Source organism: Podarcis muralis, chromosome W (assembly GCF_964188315.1).
Source record: "Podarcis muralis chromosome W, rPodMur119.hap1.1, whole genome shotgun sequence".
Taxonomy (NCBI): domain Eukaryota; kingdom Metazoa; phylum Chordata; class Lepidosauria; order Squamata; family Lacertidae; genus Podarcis; species Podarcis muralis.
Genome location: NC_135674.1, coordinates 23,511,553 through 23,537,627, shown reverse-complemented (window position 1 = coordinate 23,537,627; position 26,075 = coordinate 23,511,553). Strand labels below are relative to the sequence as shown.

Below are 26,075 nucleotides of genomic sequence, written 5' to 3'. Positions count from 1 at the left end.
GACTCCTCTGTAATACTTTACACCACGGAATTCAATTTAATCGCACAAGAATTAAATTGGAATCAGGAGGCTCTAATGGTGGTTTATCGGGCGGGGCTAAATGGGACTCTGCTAGATGAGCTGGCTAGGATGGCCCCTCCCTCTTCCCTGGAGGAGCTTATGCACATGACGTTGAGAATGGATCAAAGGCTGCAAGAGAGGAAAGAGGAATGGAAGCCCCTTTTCTGGATGCCAGTGAAATTGGGGGGCATGCCTATCCTTCATGTCAGAGAGCCGGGGGGGGGGGGGGAGAAGGGTTGCCAAGGAGCGAGCCAGAAGAAGAGCCGATGCAGCTTGGCACTGCTTGTGGGCGCCACATGTGGCCACAGAGGAGAAAGAGAGGAGGAGAAGGGAGCGGCTCTCCTGTTATTGTGGGAAAACTAACCACACGGCCAGGAATTGCCAGCCAAAACCCCAGTGAGATCTCTTTCTGGAGCTAGTGTGGAGGGAGGGCCACCCTGTGGGACAGCAGGCAGGGAACGGCCGACCCCAGTTCCAGTAAGAGGCCCAGAACTGGGAGGAAGGTCAGCTGCAGAGCCTCCATCTCCACGGGCGGTTCCCAGTCTCACAGTGCTTGCTGTGCTACAGTTCCCAAATGGGCGCAGAATGCAGTTGCGAGCTCTCATAGATTCAGGTTCCTCAGCGGATTTTGTGGATGTGGAATTTGCTAAGGAACATGGCATATCCATGCATAAATTATCCACCCCATTGAAAGTACAACCCATAGATGGGAGACCCCTGGTGTCAGGAGTGGTCTCTTGTGCAACCGTGCCTTTGAACTTGGAGCTACCTGGCCACCGTGAGCAAGCTATTTTCCACGTGGCAAAGCTGGCCACATACCTTCTAGTCTTGGGGATGACCTAGTTGTCCAGACATGATCGTGTTATCACCTGGGGACAGAGATCCATAATGTTTGCTTCAGCGTATTGTCACCTCAATTTTTTGGGCTACAGACCCTTGGAAGTTGCAGCACTATTGGGTGCAGGAGTGCTGGGTCCTTAATGGGTAAGGAGAGCCAACTGCCCCAAGAATACCAGTCCTTCCGAGATGTCTTTTGTGAAAAAGAAGCAGACAAGTTGCCGCCCCATAAAATAGACCTTGTGCCAGGTGTGAAACTGCCCATAAGTCGCCTCTATTCAATGTTGGAAGTAGAGCTGGCGGCCTTGAGGGAGATTTTAGAGAAGAATCTTCATCAGACCCTCCATGGCACCAAGTGGATCCCCTGTACTCTTCATGAAGAAAAAGGACACCACAGAACTTCGTTTATGCACCGACTATAGAAAGATTAACCAGATAATGGTGTCCAATCGCTGTCCACTACCACGTATCGGGGATCTATTGGAAAGGTTGTGGTCAGCGAAGATCTACACAAAGCTGGATTTGAGAGGGGCCTACACCTTAATCCACGTGGGAGAGGGAGATGAGTGGAAGACGATGTTCTGCACCAGGTACGGCAGCTTCAAATATCTGACCATGCCTTTTGGACTTCAGTCAGGTACAGCAATGTTCCAAGCCTTCATCAGCTACATCCTCAGCGGTCTAGTAGATAAGTTTGTGGTGGTGTATCTCGATGATGTGCTGATTTACTCAGAGAACCCAGAGCAACACGTCCGACGTGACAGGTGCTGCAACGATTGAGAGAACACCAGCTTTATGCGAAGTTGGAAAAGTGCCAATTCCATGTCTCATCTGTAGATTTCCTGGGTTACAGACTCTCGCCTGAGGGGTGTGCATGGATCCGCAAAGGTAGAGTGTGGTGTTGTGGCACAAACCCAAAACTAAGAAAGACTTGCAGAGATTCTAGGGGTTCGCAAACTACTACCGCAAGTTCCTGCCAGCCTATTCAAGGCTAACTACACCTCTCACAGATTGAGGGGCAAAAAGTCTTTCCAGTGGACAGCTGAGGCATGACGGGCATTTGAACCGCTCAAAACCATGTTCTCTTCAGAGGTATATCTAGCACATGCAGACCCGCACAGGCCACTAATCGTGGAAATGGATGCTTCAGACAGGTTGATGGCTGCGGTGTTGCTGCAGGCTGACCCGGGTGGCAACCTTCATCTGGTCACCTTCCACTCTAGGAAGCTGAATCCTTCTGAGCAGAACTACACCATTTGGGAGAAGGAACTTTTAGCTATCAAGGAAGCTTTTGAAGTGTGGAGACATTTCCTGGAAGGGGTGCAGCACCAGGTAGAGGTGCACACTGACCATCATAATCTAGAGTATTGGCAGACAGCAAGGTGTTTGAAACAGAGACAGATTCGCTGGGCGCAGGTCTTTGCCAGGTTTGATTTCAGAGTCCAGTATGTGGCTGGGAGTCAGAATCAGGGGGCAGATGCCCTTTTGAGGAAGCCAGAGTACCAGGAGCTTGAACCAGTCTCAGTATATAGGCATATCTTGAAGCCAACACACCTGCAGTTGGCTGTAGGATCGGTAGGGGATAGCACAGAATTTCTACAGCGGACAAGAGATGATAACTTCGCTGGAGGCAAATTAACTGCGTTGTAAGGAGAGACTAAGAATACTCCAACTGCCGCACAATTGCACTCATTTCAAACGCTAGCAAGGTTATGCTTAAAATTCTACAAGGAAGGCTCAAGCAGTATATGGACCGAGAACTCCCAGAAGTGCAAGCTGGATTTAGAAGAGGCAGAGGAACCAGAGACCAAATTGCAAACATACGCTGGATTATGGAGAAAGCTAGAGAGTTCCAGAAAGACATCTACTTTTGCTTCATTGACTATGCAAAAGCCTTTGACTGTGTCGACCACAGCAAACTATGGCAAGTTCTTAAAGAAATGGGAGTGCCTGATCACCTCATCTGTCTCCTGAGAAATCTCTATGTGGGACAAGAAGCTACAGTAAGAACTGGATATGGAACAACTGATTGGTTAAAAATTGGGAAAGGAGTACGGCAAGGCTGTATATTGTCTCCCTGCTTATTTAACTTATATGCAGAATTCATCATGCGAAAGGCTGGGCTGGATGAATCCCAAGCCGGAATTAAGATTGCCGGAATAAATATCAACAACCTCAGATATGCAGATGACACAACCTTGATGGCAGAAAGTGAGGAGGAATTAAAGAACCTTTTAATGAGGGTGAAAGAGGAGAGCGCAAAATATGGTCTGAAGCTCAACATCAAAAAAACGAAGATCATGGCCACTGGGCCCATCACCTCCTGGCAAATAGAAGGGGAGGAAATTGAGGCAGTGAGAGATTTTACTTTCTTGGGCTCCATGATCACTGCAGATGGTGACAGCAGTCACGAAATTAAAAGACGCCTGCTCCTTGGGAGAAAGGCGATGGCAAACCTAGACAGCATCTTAAAAAGCAGAGACATCACCTTGCCAACAAAGGTCCGTATAGTTAAAGCCATGGTTTTCCCAGTAGTGATGTATGGAAGTGAGAGCTGAACCATCAAGAAGGCTGATCGCCAAAGAATGGATGCTTTTGAATTATGGTGCTGGAGGAGACTCTTGAGAGTCCCATGGACTGCAAGAAGATCAAACCTCTCCATTCTGAAGGAAATCAGCCCTGAGTGCTCACTGGAAGGACAGATCGTGAAGCTGAGGCTCCAATACTTTGGCCACCTCATGAGAAGAGAAGACTCCCTGGAAAAGACCCTGATGCTGGGAAAGATGGAGGGCACAAGGAGAAGGGGACGACAGAGGACGAGATGGTTGGACAGTGTTCTCGAAGCTACAAACATGAGTCTGACCAAACTGTGGGAGATAGTGGAAGACAGAAGTGCCTGGCGTGCTCTGGTCCATGGGGTCACGAAGAGTCGGACACGACTAAACGACTAAACAACAAGGAGAGACTGGCGGGGCAAAGGGCTTCTCGGAGAAAGAGGGACCCTTGTACAAAGGAGAAGCTCTCTCCATTCCCATGGGAGACCTTAGAGCCAAGGACTTGTGTCAATGCCAGGAGAACCCCACAGCGGGTCACTTTGGACAGTACAAGATGTTATACCAGGTGACACAGCAGTTTTGGTGGCCAAGAGTAAGAGAGGAGGTGAAGGAGTATGTGAAAGCCTGTGAGACATGCCAATGGGCCAAGGGACCCAAGGCTGCTCCAGCGGGCTTGCTACAACCGCTGCCTACCCTGCAGGGTTCTTGGGAAACCATTGCTATGGATTTCATAACAGATCGCCCTAGGTCACAGCATCAAACAGTGATCCGGGTAGTAGTCGATTTGTTCACCAAGATGGCGCACTTCAGGCCTTGTAAAGGACTACCAACAGCACAACTTTTCATAGATCCCATATTCAAGTTGCATGGGCTTCCCCCTTAGAGTAATTCCAGATCGTAGAACCCAATTCACTTTGCAGTTTTCGTAAAAGCTCATGCAGTTACTCAAGTTGGAAATCTGCCTTTCTTCTGTCAGGCATCCCAAGACGAATGGAGAGTCAGAGAGGACTAACGCTACATTGCAGCAATACCTGAGGTGTTACATAAACTACTAGCAAGATGATTGGGTAGCCAAGCTCCCCTTAGCGGATCCGGTGCGCCTACAATAACGCCCTGCACATTTCAACTCAGCAGACCCCCTTCATTAGCTATAGATGCCATCCTCACTCCCATCACCAACTGACACCTTGTCAGTGCTAGCCACAGAAGAATTCATAGAGGAGTTGGCAGCCATCCATGAGTTACTAAAGGAGCATCTGAACTGTACCAAAGAGGCCTATAAGCAGGCAGCTGATGCTCACCACCAGCCTGGCCGTGAGATCAAGGTGGGGAATCAAGTGTGGTTGTCAACATGCGATTTGCCGCAAACAGGCAGATGCAAGAAATTAGAGCATCAGAGAGTGGGTCCATTTGAAGTGATAGACTAGATTAATCCTGTGACTTTTAGACTCAAGTTGCCTGCATTCATGAAGATTCACCCCATCGTAGAATAGAATCACAGAATCATAGAGTTGGAATAGACCACAAGGGCCATCGAGTCCAACCCCCTGCCAAGCAGGAAACACCATCAGAGCACTCCTGACATATGGTTGTCAAGCCTCTGCTTAAAGACCTCCAAAGAAGGAGACTCCACCACACTCCTTGGCAGCAAATTCCACTGTCGAACAGCTCTTACTGTCAGGAAGTTCTTCCTAATGTTTAAGTGGAATCTTCTTTCTTGTAGTTTGGATCCATTGCTCCGTGTCCGCTTCTCTGGAGCAGCAGAAAACAACCTTTCTCCCTCCTCTATATGACATCCTTTTATATATTTGAACATGGCTATCATATCACCCCTTAACCTCCTCTTCTCCAGGCTAAACATGCCCAGCTCCCTTAGCCGTTCCTCATAAGGCATCGTTTCCAGGCCTTTGACCATTTTGGTTGCCCTCCTCTGGACACGTTCCAGTTTGTCAGTGTCCTTCTTGAACTGTGGTGCCCAGAACTGGACACAGTACTCCATGTGAGGTCTGACCAGAGCAGAATACAGTGGCACTATTACTTCCCTTGATCTAGATGCTATACTCCTATTGATGCAGCCCAGAATTGCATTGGCTTTTTTAGCTGCCGCGTCACACTGTTGGCTCATGTCAAGTTTGTGGTCAACCAAGACTCCTAGATCCTTTTCACATGTACTGCTCTCAAGCCAGGTGTCCCCCATCTTGTATTTGTGCCTCTCATATTTTTTTTTGCCCAAGTGCAATACTTTACATTTCTCCCTGTTAAAGTTCATCTTGTTTGTTTTGGCCCAGTTCTCTAATCTGTCAAGGTCGTTTTGAAGTGTGATCCTGTCCTCTGGGGTGTTAGCCACCCCTCCCAGTTTGGTGTCATCTGCAAATTTGATCAGGATGCCCTTGAGTCCATCATCCAAGTCGTTGATAAAGATGTTGAATAAGACCGGGCCCAAGACAGAACCCTTTGGCACCCCACTAGTCACTCTTTTCCAGGATGAAGAGGAAATGTTCCACATATCTTTGTTATCGACGGTGGTGCCTGCACATCCGTACCAGACTCCTACAGAAGCTCCTCCACCTCCTGTCATAGTGGAAGGAGAGGAGGAATATGAGGTAGAGCAGATTTTAGACTCTCAGTGGTGACGGAATAAGTTGTAGTACTTGATTGGGTGGAAAAGGTATGGGTCAGCAGAGCGATCATGGGAGTATGCAGAGCAGGTTCATGCACCCTAATTGCAAAGGGTGCATGCAGGTCACCCCCATAAACCCAAACTGGCTGAGTGGAGGGAGAAGGAGGAGAGCTTTAGAGGAGGGGGGGTGTCAGAGACCAGACTGAGGATTACAGCTCTGAAGAGGAATGGTGGGAACCTCCACCTCTTCCTGCTCCTGACCAGGATCCTGAAGCTGCCCTGGAACAATGGAGTAGTATAGATTTAGAGAATTAGTTTGCAGAGGGACATAGTTTGGAAAACAACAGCTGGGCAAAGCTGAGTGGGGAACAGCTAGGAAAAGCAGAACAGGAAGAGAGAGAGATAACTCACTCCCCTTTGCTGGAAAGTGTCCAGCCTATATCTCCCAGGGTAAGGAGAGCTGCTATGCAGAAGGATCAGTGGTTGCAAGATCAGGTGGCAAGAAGGGGAAGTGATGAAGATAAAGTGGGGGTAAGTAGGAGGGAAGCTTAATTGGGAGCACCTTTCCTCCAAGAATGGCTGTGTTGTTCTTTTGCTCTGATCATTAAACAACTGGTAAGGGACTCTAATTGCTTTGTTCTGCTGATGCATGGCCAAAGGGAGGGAGGAAGCCATTTCTCCGAAGCTTGACACTGGGTGCCTTACCAGCTCTTAAGTCCAACACTGCAACCATTGTACAGTTATTAATAAATTTATTACCTGCAGGTCCAGGGCTTCCAGGTGACACCTATACATGGGGAACTGTCTGAATTTCCAGGGAAAGGGAATCTGTGACTTACAGCTCTTTCTCCACATAACTCTGCATCCAGCTGTGGGGGACACCCCTGCTCAGGTGCTCCTGCCCTCTCCCCCACACCCACTCTGGTCAGTGGAAGAATGGGAGCTCTCCTGTTGAATGGGTCTCTGTAGACAGGTGCCATGTGCAGAGTGGATGACCCTCATTCATGAAAAAAAGTGAAACTCTTCAGGCACCAGGCGGCACAACATCATGTTAGCCACCTCATACTTGCATTGTCCTCAAGGGCCATTCTTGTGTGTGTTGGGAGCTGCTCAGGGTGGTGGATGCTAGACTTTCCCAGAGTGTTGAAGGCATCATGATGCATCATTGGCTATGGTGTGTTTTCATATTGCACCAAAAGCCCAAACAAGCCTGGAGGATGCAGACTAGCTGCCAAATCGTTTTTAATTATTTTCTAAATTTTACCAACTCAATCACAAATTAAAGCAAATTTAATAAAAAATTTCCAAAGATTGGTTTCCCGCACACCATCGTCAATGTGTCCATAATTTCCTCTTGTTGCTGCATTATTTTCCCAGTTATTTCTAACTCACATTCCATTCCTTGCAATTAACCTTCTTGTAGGAATAACGGAGACGACAGGAGGTTGAATGCAGGTGAGCTGTGCAGGAGCAAGCTGACAAGCATGCTCCAAACAAGCTGCCGGCTAGCTCTGTAGAGGCTCCTTTTATTAGCAGAAGTCAACAATTGGAAACAGTAGTGAAACCACCCTGAACTTAACGTTTTTCCAGCGTTTGCAAATACACGTGTCAGCAGGTGTTTCCCTCAGATGTTCCCCATCTTGATTACGTCTGCGTTCCCGGTCATGCTCCAGCCAAGTGTTATGTCTAACAAACAAATTGTGAAAGGACAAAAGGTCGGGGAAAACCCTGTTTTCTAGCCAAGAAAGCAAAAGGTCAGGGAAAGCAGGCACAACGCTCTTTGACATACTGTTGCATGTCTGGTGTGAGCTTTGCTTTCGCAAAGTGGAGCGTTACCTCCACACTTCTATTACAATTTTTTAAAAAAACTTATTATCCTTAACCATCAGCTATCCACTTGCCAATTCTTGCACATACAATATTTTAACATTTCCAGTATCTACAAGTGAGGTTACTCAACAAATTATCAATCAACAATAAATCAATAAGTATTATTTCTAAAATTAAATTCCTTTCCTTCTGCATGTATGAAAATATAGGAATTCTTATTGCCCCACATTTGAACTATAAATTGAGCCCAAAGTTAATTTTTGACAATTTAAGATGCCTTTCAGGAAAACAAAATGTCCTCCTGGGTCTTTTAAAATGTCTTCTTTTAAATGTAATATGTGGAGAGTTCCAAATATTGAATTTCCAGCAGCAGAGTGCAATGTCACCTTAGATTGATTCATTAATGGCTTTGATTCTAATTGTTTTTTCATTGGGTTTCTTGTAGGAAAATACAATCTGAAGGTTTTTGTTTCAATTCATTCCAAACCCTTCTCCTTTTAATCTGATTTCCCAGGCCATACACATTCCATGAGCAGATTTTATTGCTCATGTTAACATTTGAGTATAATGCTTTTTATATTGGGCATTTATCCGCATGCAAAGTTTTTTATAACTACTGTGCATACAAAGATTACTTAGGCCTTGCACCTGGTACTCCAACGCATTATAACTTTTATCAGGTTTAAGTTTTTATTCTTTCAACAAGTTATTATCTCTTCCGAGTTTGTTTAGTCTCCTGGGTTCAAGTTGTTTAGGGCTTTGTGGATTAACACAAGAACCTTGAACTTGGCATGGTAAGAAATTGAGGAAGAGCTGTAGCTCAGCAGTAGAGCCTTCTATGCAAAAGGTCCCAGATTCAATTCCTGGAATCTCCAGGTAGGGTCAGGAATGTTCCCTGCCTGAAACCATGGAGAGTCGCTGCCAGTCAGTGTGGAACATACTGAGCTAGATGGACCAAGTATAACGCAGTTCCCTATGTCCATAGTTAAGCCAGCCTTTAATTCAGAACCACAAGGACTGGAATCTTAGTTCATTTTTAGGGGAAGGGCACAGCACAGTGCCCCATAGTGGTACAACACACACTTTGCATGCAGAAGGTCCCATGTTTAATCCCTGGTCTCTCCAGGTAGGGTTGTGTGATATCACTGCCTTAAACCACGGAGAACCACTGTCTGTCAGGGTTGGCAGTACTGAGCTAGATGGACTAATGGTCTGACTCAATATGAAGAAGCTTTCTATATTACCTTTTAATTAATCTCTTTACTTTTAGGGGAAAGACCATAGTTCAGTGGTTGAACAACTGCTTTACATGAAAAAGGTCCCAGGTGCCATCCTTGGCATCTCCAGGGAGAGATGGGAAACACTGCCATCTGAAACCCTGGAGAGCTGTTGCCAGTTAGCAACACTGAGCTAGATGGAATAATGGTCTGACTTGGTGTAAGGCAGCTTCCTCCTACATTCCCAAATTGGTAACTGGTAGCGATTGAGGCAGTAATAAGACTGGAAGAGAGTAACCCATGAGGGGACTCAATCTGAAGCCTCATTTTATAAGTGCACAACTGGGTAAACAGGTGCATGTGCAATTAACCGCTCCCTTCACAGTACACTTGTGCACCCCAGCACACCATTCCTCTCAGTTAACTCCTCAAATAGGTCTTTGGTGATTAGAGAAAGAATAATAAGAGAATAGAGTTGTAGAGTTGGAAAAGACCCTGAGGTGTTGGGTGATAATGCCGAGGCCTGGTGCCTCCCCCCAACGCAGCATCGCCCGGGATTCTTCACTCCAGTCTCCCGTCACGCTGATGTGGCCCATATCCAGGGACATGAGCACACGATGAGCAGAGTTCAAAACACAAGCTCAGCCTTGAGGAGTAACATCTAAGCCAAATTATTACAAATTAAATCAAACATAACAGAACAAAGAAAACATGGTTCCTCTCTCTGTCTTCTTCGGAGAGAGAGCTGCAAAAGCTATACAGAGCGGAAACAGGGTATCTCCCTTTCTGCCCACAAGACTCCAATAATCAGTGCTGGAATGTAAACAGACATGTGACATGGAACAATCCCACACACACATCTGCAGCATGGGAGGAATGGAATTCTGAACATCCTCCCCCATTTCATGTAACCCACTGCTGCAGTATTTCAGCCTAACTGCAACCGCTGTACATAAACCTGAAGTTGTTCCCTGTCAAAACTTTTGACAACAGATCTGCTATCGGACAGATGGTCTCACATTTCACTCTAGATTACTTTGGTATACAGAGGAGTTCATGGTTGACTCAATGACTACAAGGTTCCCAGGTTCTGTGGCTGCAAACCAAGCCCAATTCATCGCCCCTTCACCAGCGTGCTTGACAGTTGGTATGAAGTGTTTGTGCTGATATGCTGTGTTTGGTTTTTGCTGAACATAGCAATGTGCATTATGGCCAAACACCTCCACTTTGGTCCCGTCTGTCCAAAGGACATTGTTCCAGAAGTCCTGTGGCTTGTTCAGATGCAACTTTGCAAACCAAAACCGTGCTGCCATGTTCTTTTTAGAAAGAAGAGGCTCTCTCCTGGCAACCCTTCCAAACAAACCATACTGGTTCTGTCTTGTTCTAATTGTACTGTCATGAACTTTGACATTTAACATGCTAATTAAGGCCTGTAGAGCCTGAGATGTAACTCTTTTGTTTCTTGAAATTTATCTAAGCATTGCACAGTCTAACATTGGGGTGAATTTCCCGGGACATCCGCTCATGGAAAGATTGGCAACTGTCTTGATTGTTTTTGTTAGGTGTGCATGCAGGAGCCAGGCCCTGTGACCAATAGAACTTTGTAGGACTGGGGCCTTCCTAAGTTTGTTCTGAAGAGGCAAGGCGCGGCCTCACAGGTGAGGCCGATTGGTAACTCATAGCACCTGGTGGCAAGACCTTGGGAAGGCATATAAGGTCCGCATTTCCTTTCGGCTCTCTGCCACAGCAGCACGCTTCATTCCTTGCTGCGTTTGGCTTCTTGCTTCCTGACCCTTGTACCCTTGGCTTCTTGACTCCCGGCTCTCTGACACTCGGACTCTTGGCTTTCTGACTCCTGGTTTCTGGACCCCCGTTCCTGCTCCCACCCCACCATCTTGCCCCCGGTCCTGACGTCCCCTGCCGGGACTTCAATCACCCGTGATTGCTGTGACCAACCTATGTCCTGGCCAGGGTGCAAGATGGACAGAGCCCAGCCTGTTGATCATGTCACGGTGCTGCAGAACCTCCACACGCAGGTAGCTACACTCCAGGGGGAGGTTCAAGCACTTCAAGTGGCCCCTGTGCTCCCAACATGCTCCCCCTGTCCCATCGCCGGAGAGGTTCAGGGGGGAGCATGGGGCTCTTTGAGGCTTTGTAAGGCAGTGTCAGCTGATTTTCGCCACCTGTGCAGCAGACTTTCCCACCCCACGGAGCCAGGTGTGCTTTATGGTCAGCCTACTCGCGGGCCCGGCACTTACTTTCTTTTTTTAAATAATTTTATTAACAGGCCAATCACATCACATTATCCAAATCACATTAGTTCCAAATTATACAGCCAAATTTTAAATTTTGTTGGGGGTACCCATACATCAAGCTCTGAACGAGTCCAAACATCACTTAAATTACTGCTTTAATTAAACAGTTCTATCCAGTTCAATCCAGATAGTCCTTTATTACTTTCTTCATCTTGTTGTTGTTATCGTATATTCCTTTCTTTGCGATCTCTGATAATTTTCACAAGCAGATTGGAAACAGGTATCCTCTGTGTGGGTTTTGTACTCTCCAAAGATCATATCGCTCAGGGACAGCCGCTGTTCCACGCTTCCATAAAAAAATTAATCTTCGGTCTGTCCTTTACTTTTCTCAGACTTGCCAAGTAAATCAGGAGGCTCTGGCAGGTCAAGATTACATTCCAACAATCCTTCTCATTCCAATGGTCCTGATTCTCCTCCCCCTGTCCTCCTTTCTCCGGCAAGCCTGTCTTGGCGAGACGCCATTTTTTAACTGCGTCAAAAAATTTTCCTCCGTTCTCTTTGTTTACCAATCCTCTCTTTAGCTATAATCCATCCCACACAGTTCTTGAATTCCTGCTTGTGGTTAGTAAAACGCAACGATCTTATTTCTTTCTGGGGTGAAGGGTTATTAATCTCACATAGTACAAAGAAAAAAAAAGGTTTTTTCCTCCACCCCCCCTTCATTCCAAACATGCAGTCTCATAATGGTGGTTCATCAGAAGATTTACTTATCCGTCCGTCACTCCCGGTCACAGAGATCCATTAATCAGCAGTCTTATCTCTCGAGCGTTGCTTGATGTATGTGCTTCAGCTTCATTCCAATCGTATGTTTCCAATTATAATTCCGAGCTGAAGCTAACCAGCACGCGCTGATTGGAATCGGCGTCAGGAAGAGCTGACCTCATCAAGGGCTCGTGCCAAGTGACCAGCACCCCATCTCACGGATCCGGGGGTGCATTGTGGACACCGCTGGCAAGGCAGCCCCCCCACCTCCTTGGGGGGGTAGGAAGACTGCATGCTTCCCATAGCAGCCTCTTAATTACCTCGTATGGGTCAGAGAGATGTTATTGTCGGCCATCTTCCAATGCGCCACCTGGTGGCCCCCCGGGCCCGGCACTTTCTTAGGTCACTCCATACCTTGAGGCCGACGACCCTCTGCTGGGGAATTTGAACGACTTCATTGCCGCCCTGGAGGGCATGTTTGGGGAGCCGAATTGTGCCCAGACGGCTGAAATGGCCCTGCAGAACCGAGTACGCCTCAGAGTTCTGTCAGTGGGCTGCGGACACCCTATGGAATGAAGCTACCTGCCGGTTCCACTTCCATCAGGGACTTCATCCCTGCATTAAGGATGAACTGGCTCGGGTGACCCCCCCCCCCCCAGCAGCCCTGACGGACTTTATCACGTTGTGTGTTAACACTGACACGCGCTTGTCTGAGAGAGATTCCAAGCGCAGATCGAGGGAGTCCCTGGGGTCCAGTGCTGCAGTGGTGTTGGAAGAGGAGCTCATGCAAGTAGGTGCGGCCCGCCGCTCCCTCTCTAGCCAAGAGAATAGTCGGAGGCGGGCCCTGGGACTGTGCTTGTATTGCGGAGAGGGGGGGCATTTCGCAGTAGAGTGTCCGGCGAAGAGGCTCGCGTCGGGAAACGCCAAGCCCCGGCTGCGCTAGGAGGGGCTCAGCCGGGGCCCAATCACTGCACACCCCATTTCCTGCTCCCTATCCATATTCTCCTTCCCCAGGGGGGCATGCTAACCCTGGAGGCAATGACAAACAAAGCAGGGCAAAGGCTAATAGAGTTCTGTCAAGAGAACAAGCTGGTCATCACAAACACGCTTTCCCAACAACACAAGAGATGACTCTGCACATGGATGTCACCAGATGGGCAGCATCAAAATCAGATTGATTATATTCTCTGCAGCCAAAGACGGAGAAGCTCTATAAAGTCAACAAAATCAAGACCTGGAGCTGTCTGTGGTTCAGATCATCAGCTTCTTACAGCAAAATTCAAGCTTAAACTGAAGAAAGTGCTGATAAGATAGGGAGCTGAATCTCTTAAAGCAGTTGTGAATAAACTTATGGTCATCAGTGTTTGGGGCATAGACATTTACTATTGCTATTTCCGTCCCTTCTGTTTTAATTACAATTATTAAGCATCAACCATCTTTCCTCTCTTATTATATCTTGTATTTCATAAGGCCAGCCTTTCCTAAAAAAAATTGTGACTCCCCTAGCATTTTCGTCTAAGTTTGTTGAAAGAACTTCTTTTACCCACTGACATTTCAAAGTTTGAGCCCCTTGTTCTGTCAAATGTGTTTCCTGTAATGAACCTATATCAGCCTTTAATGACTGTAGATATTTGAGTGTTGTTTTTTGTTTTTTGTTTTCCTTTAACCCCTTGACATTCATACTTATAATTCTCATTATGACTTTAATCTGTAAGCTTTCTTGTCCTCTATTTTATCTTTAGCAAAATTGTTTGGAAGGCCTAATATAAACCAAATAGACTAAAAATTATTATCGCTCCAACCTGAGTCATATATCAACCATGCTTATATTTAACATATGGATTACAAAATATATGAATAATTAACATTCTTACATATCTAAATATAAATAAGGCAGACTCTACCCATTATATCTATATACACACTGAAATTAACTTTAAGTATTCCCAATCAAAAAATTATTATTTGAAAATATTCAAAAAAGGAAGTAGAGAAAAAAAGGAGAAAGGTGTAAAGTAGTTCTATCAACAGTAAAAAGGATTCTGAAAGGGTAGGCTCAAATATATACCAATAGCCAACAATTAATAATATAATATTAGCACTAACGGTAAGAAAAGAAAAAGAAAACTACTTAATACACTCAACAATAAAACAGAAATAAATAATGAAAAAAGGGGGGGGGGACCAAATGCACGACTTCCGCTCTGTAGGAGACGCAAACGTTCACCCCTTTGAGCTCCTAGGTTCACATATATATATAATAGGAGCTTTTAACTTGGCACATAAGGAGCCCTTTATATACATAAGAAAACAACATATATTACTTAGTTTGATACTTATTAAATGGCAAATCAATATCTCCACGGACGTTCAGCTTTTATAGTAATATTTATTGTACCACCGCCATTATTAAATTGCTAATTTATCTGGGGTTTCATAGCTCTATACTAAGGAAGCTTTGTTCAGAGGGTGAATCAACATGAGTCAGTGGTTCTTCAATCAGGAAAGTCAAGTTGAAAGAGAGCTTCAAAATGGAGGGTGGCTGCCCCACCCTTTTCCAAGTCAAGTAGGAGAGGAAGGAAGGAAAAAAATAGCCCCCTTACCCTTCACCTTGGCTCTTTATCCATATTTATTGCTTGTAAATAGGATATCGCATTACAGTGGTGCCTCGCAAGACGAAATTAATTCGTTCCGCGAGTTTTTTCGTCTAGCGAATTTTTCGTCTTGCGAATCACGGTTTCCCATAGGAATGCATTGAAAATCAATTAATGCGTTCCTATGGTCAAAAAAAGTCCAAACAAAGCCAAATTTGGTACAACAAGAGTTTATTAAGTGCACTTTAAAGTCACACATACTGTAAAGAGCATTTCAAAAATTGAAGGAACAATAAATTAAGTTTCTAAACATGACAGAAAAACATTTAAAAATCAACAAAGTGTACAGTACATTTTCTAAGACTCTGGGGGACAACTCGAAGAAGGTTCCTCTTCCACTCTTTGCTTCTTGCTGAAGAACCTGTCCATGGTCTGCTGCTTCATCCGCCTTTTCAGCACCTCCCTGAAAGGCGACATGACCCTCGTATCAAAAGTGTTCACAAGGTCATGTGCCATGTGCTTGTCAGGGTGGTGCTGCTCTGCAAAAGCCTGCACCTCCTTCCACTTCAGGCAAATGTCCCTCAGTTCTTTGGAGGACAGCAGTTCCTCAGTTGCTTCCTCCTCTTCCAGCGAGGCCTGCTCCTGCGCCTCTGCCTGCAGTTCGACCAGCTCCTGGGTGGTCAGCTCGTGGTCGTGCTCCTCCACCAGCTCACTGATGTCCTCCTCTGTGACCTCCAGGCCCATGGTCCTCCCCAAGGAAACAATGTCCTGCACCACTGTTGACTCTGGTGCATCAGAGTCACTTGGTGCCACACAGTCCGGCCACAGGCTGCGCCAAGCGCAATTCAAATTTCTCTGGCTGATCCCGTTCCAGGCCGTGGTGATCATCTTCAAGCGGGTGACGATGTCGAAGTTGTCCTCCAGAATTCCCGCAGGGTGATGGTGGTGCAATCAGTCACCTCGAAGCATCGCCTGAAAAGCTCCCCCAGCCCCTCCCCAACTGTTGCAAACCCCTCCCCAACTGTTCCCCCAGCCACCCACCACACAGAAATTCAAATCCAGATTTTTTTTAAAAAAAACAGCAGAGTGGCCCAATGGTCACAGAAAATCATAAAAATGCAGGGGGAAAAACACAAGCTTCCAGATTCTTGCAAACCCCTCCCTAACTGTTCCCCCAGCCACCCAGCACACAGAAATTCAAATCCAGATTTTTTAAAAAAAAACAGCAGAGTGGCCCAATGGTCACAGAAAATCATAAAAATGCAGAAAAAAACACACAAGCTTCCAGATTCTTGCAAACCCCTCCCCAACACCAAGTCCTTGAATTCCAAACACCCCAACCCAAAATCCATAACCCCCCAAAAAAGTTTTAAAAGCTTAACTTACCAAATGGCTGCAAAAGAAGTTTTGGAAAAGCTTCAAAAATCACCAAAGTCTTTAAAAACCTCAAAAAAGGCTACTATGTACACTGCGTTCTATGAGTTGCTCCTCGAAGTCAAGTCACAACTGTATTAACGGTGTTAAGAAAAAGGAAACAAACTTGCAAGACATTTTCGTCTTGCGAAGCAAGCCCATAGGGAAATTCGTCTTGCGAAGCAGCTCAAAAATGGAAAGCCCTTTCGTCTAGCGAGTTTTCCGTCTTGCGAGGCATTCGTCTTGCGGGGCACCACTGTATCATGATTTTGAAAGCGGTGCAGTTCATCATTTATCTTTAGGCAGAAAGTAGCTGGGAATATTGTGAAATGCTGTATTTTTAATTCCCTTGCTAGCTTACGAGCAGGGGCAAATAGTCGTTTCTTTTCTGCCACCATTGGAGCATAATCTGGGAAAATATAAATTTTGTTTTTCCTCCATTCAAGGGCTTTAGCATTTGATTTCCCCCGGAAATCTTTAAGAATATCATCTCGCACCCTTGTGCGTGCAAATTGAATTATTGTTATATATGTTTCCCCTCTTGCTTTCTTGGTTTTCAGTGGGAAACTTTTAACACCATTTATCTCCATCCTTAAATCCAGTTGTTGTAGCTCCAACAGTTCTGTTAAACAGTTCACAGTATATTCAATTGCCTGAATTCCTTCAGGTGGATGGTTTTTAAAACCTATAAGTTTAAGGTTGTTCCTTCTAAATTCAGATTGCAGTTGGAGTAAGCGTTTGTTGGTCTGGTTCTGAACTGCAAATGAAACTTTCTCCAAGACATTAACACACTGTTTAATTGTATCCATGCGCAATGTTAAGACTTGTAAATCAATTCTCATTTGTGAAGTGTCTTGTTTAATCGCTGAAATTTCTGTCTTAAGCGCCCCCATGTCTTCTTTTATTTGGTCTTCCTGCTCCAGTTCCAATGCTCTGTTATCAAAGCTTTTCTTTCTTTCTGTGGCTTTGGGGGAGTTAGAACTGATGCATCTCACTTCATTTGTTTTGAGACCGTGTTATTATTTGACTTGGTCTTCTAGCCCTACGCAAGCCCACAGCGTCTTTTTGAAATTCGATATTCCCCAGCTGGTAAAGTGCCGATAAGCTCAGTTATAGTTGTTCTGAAGTTCCCTCCACAGCCTTTCTCCAGTCCATAAATCATTAAATAGGTTTTAATCACCTTTAATTTATGCTTCTCCTTGCATTCTTGCTGCGGAGCTTCTCAGCGTGTCTGCTCACACCTCCATCTCAAAAGCGGAAGTGATGATTAATAGCAAATATTTAAAAAGCTACAATGGGACCAATAATAATATCAGATCATACTATGCTAAAAACCACATTGCAACTCTTACCAGAAGTTAGAGAAAGGCTTACTTGGAGATTAGAATCTGCCCTGTTACACAAAAGGGATGTATTTGATAAAATTAAGGCAAGAATAGAATAATTTTATCTCCATAATGATCCCGCACAATATGAAGAGGCCTTACTATGGGATACACTAAAGGCTGTTCTTACAGGTGAATTTGTAAGTACAAGCATCTGTATTAAAAAGGAAAGAACCAAAATGAGAGACACTTTAATGACAGAGATCATTAAACTTGAACTGCATAAACAAATTGGGAACAAAAAAAATCACATAGCAAATTAAATACAGAAAAGAGCTGAATTACAGACACTAGCAATTGCGAAAATATCTGTCTCTGTGCAATAGCTAAATCAAAAATTTAATGAATTTGGTGCTAAAAATTCTAAATTATTAGCATATTAGTTAAAACAGTGAAATCTCAAAAATAGAATCAGGTCTCTAAAAACAATGGCTCACAAATATTTCATTCTAAATTGTTCAGAAATTAATTCAAAACATTTTATAATAAACTATATACAAAGGAAAACTTGAACTTGGGTTCAATCCAACAATACATAGAAACTAGTATGTTAGAGAAAATTACAGATGAACAAAAGCAGTCCTTAGCAGCACCAGTAATGCTGGAAGATATAACTAAAGCAATCAAGAAACTTGAACCACATAAAGCATCAGACATGGGTGGTTTACCTGGAAAATTAAAAACAAACAAACAAAAAACAACTGAGATATTGCCCCATATGCAAAGATTGTTTTTACAGTGTATTGCCTGGCAAGACAGTGCCTAAATCATGGAAAGATTCTATAATCGTTGTGATACTGAAACCAGGTAAAGATCCAGAAAATCTAAAACCATACAGGCTTATCTCCTTAATTGGACAAGATGCAAAAGAATTAACAAGCATATTAGAAGATAGAGTGGCAAAATACTACCAAACGTAATCCACATTGCTCAAGCGAGGTTTGTAATAGACACATAGCAGATCCTATACAGAAAATACTGAATGCAGCGTACAATGAAAAAGCCTCAGGAATACCCTGTGCAATAGCCTCTCTAGATGCCCACAAGGCTTTTGACAAATTTCATTGAAAATATTCCAGCTGCTATCTAAAGTGAACTTTGGAAATGACCTTATACTAATTTTTAAAAATCTGCACAGCAGTAGCAGAGCAGGAATACAGGTAAATGGACAAGACTCAGAATACTTGAGCATGCAAAGAGGCACCAAACAAGGATGCTCTTATTATTTGCAGTGTCAATGGAAGCACTGGCTAGTGTTATCAGAACTAATCAGAAAATAAAAGGAATATTAAGAAATGGACGTAGAATATTATTGAACCTCTTTGTGGATGATATTGCCCTGATGATTTTGGACTCAGAGACATCCTTGTCAGAGGCCACCAGGGAAATTGAATCATTTGGGGAAATAGCTGGACTATTTATCAATAAAACAAAATCAGAACTATTACGCCTGAACGTCCCCTCAGAAATGCAAGCAAAAATACAAATCCATGCTGACATGACCTTACAAGGGGCTGCTCAGGATTTTGTGGGAAGCATGGCCTCCATGTGGCTGTCCCTGAATAAGTTTGGCCCAACTCATAGTTGCGGACATTCCTTAGACCTGGTGTTCACCTCTATGGACGTGGGTGATCTGACATTAAGTAAAAGTGAAACAAAAGAAGTGCCATAGTGGATCTCTCATGGATCTCTCAGCAGCCGTTGATACCATCAACCATGACATCCTTCTGGACCGTCTAGAGCAGCTGGGGGCACTGCTATGCAGTGGTTCTGATCCTTTATCCTGGGCCGTGTCCAGAAAGTGGTGTTGGGGGATGAGTGTTCATCCCCCTAGGCTTTCACTTGTGGGGTGCCTCAGGGTTCCGTCCTCTCCCCCATGCTTTTTAACATCTACATGAAGCTGCTGGGAGAGATCATCGGGGTTTGGGCTGGATGTCCATCAGTATGTGGATGATACCCAGTTCTACCTCTCCTTCAAGTCAGAAACAGTGAGGGCAGTCAAGGTCCTGTGTAAGTGCCTGGAGGTGGTTGGAGGATGGATGGCGGCTAACAGATTGAGGTTGAATCCTGACAAGACAGAAGTATTGTTTTTGGGGGACAGGGGGCGGGCGGGTGTGGGGGATTCCCTGGTCCTGAATGGGGTAACTGTGCCCCTGAAGGGCCAGGTGCGCAGCCTGGGAGTCATTTTGGACTCACAGCTGTCCATGGAGGTGCAGGTCAATTCTGTGTCCAGGGCAGCTGTCTACCAGCTTCACCTGGTATGCCGGCTGAGACCCTACCTGCCCACAATCTGTCTCACCAGAGTGGTGCATGCTCTGGTTATCTCCCGCTAGGACTACTGCAATTCGCTCCATGTGGGGTTACCTTTGAAGGTGACTTGGAAACTACAATTAATCCAGAACGCAGCAGCTAGAGTGGTGACTGGGAGTAGCCACCGGGACCATATAGCACTGGTCCTAAAAGATCTACATTGGCTCCCAGTGCACTCCTTGAGAGAAAGGGCTGCTTTGGGGAGAGAGAGAGAGGGAGGGAGGGAGATGGTGCTGGACATTCCAGGATCCAGCCCTCAAGGAGAGGACTGCATTTCCTCCTCCCTCCCTACTGTAAGCTCTCTCACCTTCAAGGGAGGGGGGACCCTTCCTAGCTGCTGCCATCCCACCCACGCGGGAAGGTGTGTGCGCTGGCTCCTCCAAGAGAGAAAGGGCTGGTTTAGGTTTACTCGAAAGGAAGGGGTGGGTTGGATCCAGGGGAAAGGGCTTCTACAGGTTTCGTCCAGTTCTTAAGGTGGTGTTTGAAGGCTGTGAACTCTGCAGTTGAGTTTACCCAATTTCTGCTTCGAACTATGGGGGAAACCGCTGTGGTTGACATGTGCCGCTGACTCATTTGAAAAACAGCAAGAGTCCTGGGGCACTTTAAAGGTTTAACACATTTATTATGGCATGAGCTTTTTGTGAACAACAATCTGTGCATTATGTTCTGATTATATAGGACCCTGTCCTCAATGTTATTTTCTTACGTTATTACAAGTATACAAAGTATGTATTTTTTAAAATATATTAATTTAGGATGAACTTTTCAGGTTTTATGGAAGCGACTATCATTTGTTATTATTTTTCTCATAAGCTCAGCCAAATATAATATGTTTAAGTTGAAGAATGACAATGGGAGAGTGTGGTAGATCACTGCCAGTTTTTGATATTGGATGGTAGATCTCAGGCTACTTGTAGCTGGACCTGCCTGCTGTAAGCCACCCAGAGTGGCTGGGAAAATCCAGCCAGATGGGCGGGGTATTAGTAGTAGTAGTAGTAGTAGTAGTAGTAGTAGTAATAGGCTACGAGTGATTGCCGAAGAAGAAAAGGCTTGCAGTGTAAGGCTTCATTTACAATAAATGAATCAACACTCAATGTGTTTCCTAAAAAATGTCTAGCTGCTGAAGTATTGCAATTAAAGAATTTAAAGTGGATTGGTGGCATTTTCCTTCAAAACAATAGCAAGGGCTTCATATGGCAGCTTCACCATTTCCTTCCTTTGGTGCAGGTATTGTATTTTCAGTATAAACAGGACTCCATTTTTGCACCTATACACACAAACACCACTTTTAATTGTTATCCAAGACATGGTGGGAAGGAAAAAGACCAAGCAGGACATTCTGGGATCAAATCAGAAATCAGTATGGCTTCTGTAATTCCAGAACTCTCCCTGGAAAATAGAGACACCAGGAAGGTGTCAGGCTTTGGGGAATTCTATTCCCCCCCCCCCAGTGGCAGCAAGAGGCACAGAAAAACAAGGGCGTTCTTACTAATGAATTTATTATTTTTTTCAAATTAAAAAAAGGTGGCCCTGAATATAGGAATCAGGCATTTAGTGTTGTGGTCCCTACCTGTCAGGAATGAGCCAGCTCCTAGTGGAACTTTTCAGCCAGCTGCAGAACAGAGAGGCTTAGATTTGATGCAGGTGGAACAGTGGCCAGTGCCGACTCCCCTGGACATTGGAATGCCGGTTGCCAAGGGAACGACTTGAGAGCGGGCTGGAACACAGCCAAAGCTCTCAGGAAGCTCAAACAGGCGTGAACAGACACAGAGATAGTCTATCAGAAAAGGAAGAGGCTGGAGCTGATCCAATAAGTCTGAAGAGTTGGTGAATGGGAGGGCTGCTAGACGGGAAGGAAAGCAAGAGATTAAAGGTGCAAAAGTTCAATATCTTCTGTAGGAATCGGAAGAAGTCTTCAGAAGGGTCATCTTGAGTGATAATGTTGGCGGCTTCGTTAGAGCCATCCGGAGCTATCTGTTTGTTTTTGCAATAAATCCTCCTTTTTAATTACGTACGTTACTGTATTATCAAGCTGGAACCTGGACTCCTGACACTAGCCTTTGAAATTCCCTCCCCCTTTGAATGTTAGATGGGCACAATCTCTGTTGTATTTCCAACACCTATGGAAGACCTCCCTCATCCCAGTGTGCATCTGTATTGGAATTGTTTTTAGATATTTTGATTGGCTTATTGCTTGCATTTTTTATGCTGACCAGAGCATGATGAGAATTGCAGTCCAAAACATCTGAAGGGCATGATCTAATCCATGTGATTGGATCTTCCTACTTCCACGCATCTTTGATAACTGCTGAAAATATAAAGTGGAAGACTGAGCAGGTTCTACCTCCCTTTTCTTCCTCCCCTCTTGCTTCCTTGCAGGTGGAGAGAATATCAAGAACATAAACCAACAGTCTGGGGCCCATGTAGAGCTCCAGAGAAACCCACCTCCCAGCACAGACCCCAGCATACGGATGTTCACCATTCGGGGTGTCCCCCAGCAGATTGAGCTTGCGAGACACCTCATAGATGAGAAAGTTGGTGTGAGTTGCTGCTCCTTCTCTTCCCTTCTGTTTGCTTCCTCCTTTTTAAAAAATAAAATAATGTTTTGCAGATTACAATACAGTATGATCACATCTTACACACAATTAACTTGTGTGATTTCAACCTTATGTGGTTGAAAACTAACTGGTTGAAATCCTTCAAATTAATTGCACACAAGCTTGGCACAGAAAGAGCTTTTAAACTCTGCCTTGCTTAGAAGGTAAAGATGGTCACGCAGGGACAGATACGCCATTCCCAGAATGTAACCCTTGCACAACACACAATCATACTATACATTAAAGACCAATGATAGCAAAACATTTACATAATTTTCTTGTGTCATCATTACACCTTTGAGAGAAGAAAATGCTAAGGAGTAAACCTACAAAAATCCAGACTGGAGTCCCTAAAATGGTTGGATGGCGCCTTGTATGCCTACTTCGGGCAACTCCTGCAGCCAAGCTGGTGCCAAATATATTGCTCTGCTTTCATTTGGACCACATCTCAAGGCAGAGAGGTGGGTTTTGTTGTCTGGGTGGCCCAGGACCTCCATACACACTGCCCAGGCTTGCACCCCAGAAGAGGTCGATTTGATGCTGCTAACGCAGCGGTTTGACTTCTCGAGACAGGTGGATGCCAACAACATTTTTGCTAGGTGCACAGTCCCATTATGTGACGTGGAGCACTGTTGTTTCCACTGTACAGACAGGAAAATTGTTCTGTGGCCCAGAGCCCCATTCAACACTCACTATGTACCGTATTTTTCCCTCTATAACACGCAGATTTTTTTCTCCTAAAAAGTAAGGGGAAATGTCTATGCGTGTTATTGAGCGAATGTGTGGTCCCTGGAGCCGACTGGCCCGAGTGCATCACACATTTTCTTCGAGGGTCGTCTTCGTTGCGGTCAGCAGAAGCCAGGGAAGTGCTTGCTAGGAGGTTTGGCCACTCTGCAGTGAGACTGTGTGTTTGCTAGTGTGTGTGCTTTGTGAGTGTGTGGTTGCCTGTGTGTTTGTTCACTAGCGTGGGTGCTTGGAGGGAGTGAGAGAGTGACGGACTGCTGCATCTTCTCCTGCAATTTGCCTTTTAAAAAATTGGAAGCAGCAGGGCAGTAAAAACCACCTCCGAAAGCCCCATTTTTCCCTTCTAAGGCTGCAGCTCGGCTTTGGGAGCCCGGATCCCCTGCCTTGTTCTTGAGGGATCTTTGAGGTTTTCCCTTTAGCTTTAACCCAGCCCCCTTATTTTACCAGTTTATCTCCATTCTCGGTGTGGTAAACTGATTGCAGGCAGCCACATGCGCGTTCGAGCCTCCCGAGAGAGAAAGCTGTTGCTTTCCTGCATTCTGCCTCAGGGTCTTACTGCCCACCCTCTTCTGTTTCGTTACTGTGTTTGCTCAAACGGAACAAAGAGCAGAGAAAACCCCTCCCCTCCAGGCAAGCAGAGGGGAAAGCAGAGCGTCCTTCCTTGCTCCTGCTGCTGCTGCTGCTGCTGCTGCGTCTAGGGACTCTCAGGCAACATGCAGGTGGGGAGAGAGAGAGAGAGAGAGAGAGAGAGAGAGAGAGAGAGAGAGAGCTGGCTGGCTTGGGTGGGTGGGTGGGTGGGTGAACTTTGGCCTTCCTTTCCTCCCTCCGGTAAAATCCCTCTCCTGCATTCTTAGCCAGCTGCTTCTCCGCACACCCCTCTCGGTGCTCCTTGTCCCTTCTATGTTTTTCCTTCCCTCCCCACTTAAAACGTGGTTACAAAGCACGGATCCACATGGATCCTCAGGATCTTTGCATTGGGTCACCCCAAATTCACCATCAGATCACATAGCATATCCATGGCTACAGCCTGCACCAAAAAAATCACGCACCCACTGTTGCCTGGGGCTGCAATGGTACAAAAACGTGGTTACAAAGCATGAATCCACATGGATTCTCAGGATTTTTGCATTGGGCTACCCCAAACTCACCGTCAAATCACATGTCTGTGGCCACAGCATGAAGCACAAAAATGATACATCCACTGTTTCATTCAGAATTTTTTTTTCTTGTTTTCCTCCTCTAAAAACTATGTGCGTGTTATGGTCAGGTGCGTGTTATCGAGCGAAAAATACGGTACCTTGCATAAGAATTTTGGGGTCATTTACCAGCGAAATTAGACAGGCACCTAATGTCACAGTGTTCAGATGCCTATTTGAAGGCATTTTTTATTTAAGAAGACTTTCCCCTTTGGGTGACCTGATCACTTATGGAATATTAATTATTTGCAACTACAGTTTTATTGTTTCTTTAGGATTTGTAATACAGGAATTGATTGCTTTTAGAGGTTTGTAGGAATGATTTTATTGCTTTTTTTAGAAAGCAGGTTTTGTTGTGTTTATCCTATTTTATCTTGTACTCTGTTTTGAATAGCCTCTGGCCATGAATCTGCTTATAAATCTGTTAAATGAAATAAAATTATTCATATTGAGAAGCCTTCCACAGCTCCTTAACTCTTAGATGCACTCTCAATTACCTTGTAGCCTGAGTGACAGAAAGGTCAATTAATTACCTGTTTGTTCCTTCTCCAGTGTACTGGTCTGGGTGGCCCTGGGGGTTTCAGCCAGAGCCCCTTCAACCAAGCACCTGCTGCACCACACCAAAAGTACGTAGCCATCTTGATTGCATTCCCATCACCGTTAGATCCTCCCCACTCCCCGGCCCACCAAATATAGCTGTAGTTGTGATGGTAGCATTAAGCAGCATCCTGGGTTCATGATGCTTTTACAGAAGAACAAGTCGTCTATGCTTTTCCCTGAGAAACTTAAATAAATTCTGTAATTTTGAGGTGCCTGGATTGGGAGGGGGAGGGGCAGGCAGGGGCTGTGGCCACATGCAGCCTTGGATGGCCAATAAATTTAGTTGGGACTTCCTTCCCATCATAAAGCTCATTGGTACCTTCCAGGAAGACTCTTGGATTATTGGTTGGGCAGGGAACTTTCTTGCCATTAATTAAAATCAAGTATGGGAAACCTGTGGCCCTCATGTTGCTGAACTACAGCTCTCATCATCCCTGAACACTGGCCATGTTTGCTGGGGCTCATGGGAGGTGTAGTCCAGCAACATGGGGGGGGGCAGTAGCGAAAGATTCCCTACACCTGATTAAAAAAAACAAAACTCCACTGGAATCAGTGTTCTTTTTTAATATTGATGAGTTGGTAGTGAAACGAGTCCAGAGCTAATCTTGTGCATACTATGGTCTGTTTCAACCCTTTTTGACAAATTTTAATATGGACACATCATTGTGGATGGACCAGCTCCTTTTCCCTTCAATCACTAATGATCTTGTCCTCCACAGCGGTCCTCAGACCTTCATGACGCAGGGTTGGGGTGGCACTTATCAGACGTGGCAACAGCCTGGACAGCAGGTTCCAAGTAAGTGTCTTGTAATCGTAGAGCTTCCAAAAATCACCCAGTTTAAGTTGATTGAGTTAAAGAGTGGGGGGACCTCTTGCCCTCTGTATGTTTCTGGGCTACATCTCCCATTGACCATTGGCCATGCTGATGGGACTCATAGTTCGGCTACATATGGAGGGCCACAGGTTCCCCACCACTGGACTCTTAAAGGAAACGTTTCTTCAAACATGCAATATCTGGAGTTGTATATCATGCAGCACCTCAGTTTGCTACTGCTTAAGCACTGGTTAAACATGAGCATGTGAGAACTACTAGCAAGAAT

At 45.2% G+C, this 26,075-nt stretch overlaps 1 protein-coding gene across 21 annotated transcripts in view; it reads left to right on the top strand.

The window, feature by feature from the left end:
* Positions 1 to 26,075, top strand: part of LOC144326360 (far upstream element-binding protein 3-like) — a 359,673-nt gene that overhangs the window by 224,054 nt on the left and 109,544 nt on the right. For 13 of the 21 annotated variants that reach the window (XM_077922899.1, XM_077922900.1, XM_077922897.1 and 10 more), the window contains 3 exons: positions 22,218 to 22,378; positions 24,928 to 25,001; positions 25,695 to 25,771. In XM_077922899.1, coding sequence (XP_077779025.1) covers positions 22,218 to 22,378; positions 24,928 to 25,001; positions 25,695 to 25,771 — 312 coding nt within the window. The remainder of the gene's footprint in view (positions 1 to 22,217; positions 22,379 to 24,927; positions 25,002 to 25,694; positions 25,772 to 26,075) is intronic. The other 8 variants (XM_077922908.1, XM_077922914.1, XM_077922904.1 and 5 more) reach the window with 1 other exon arrangement.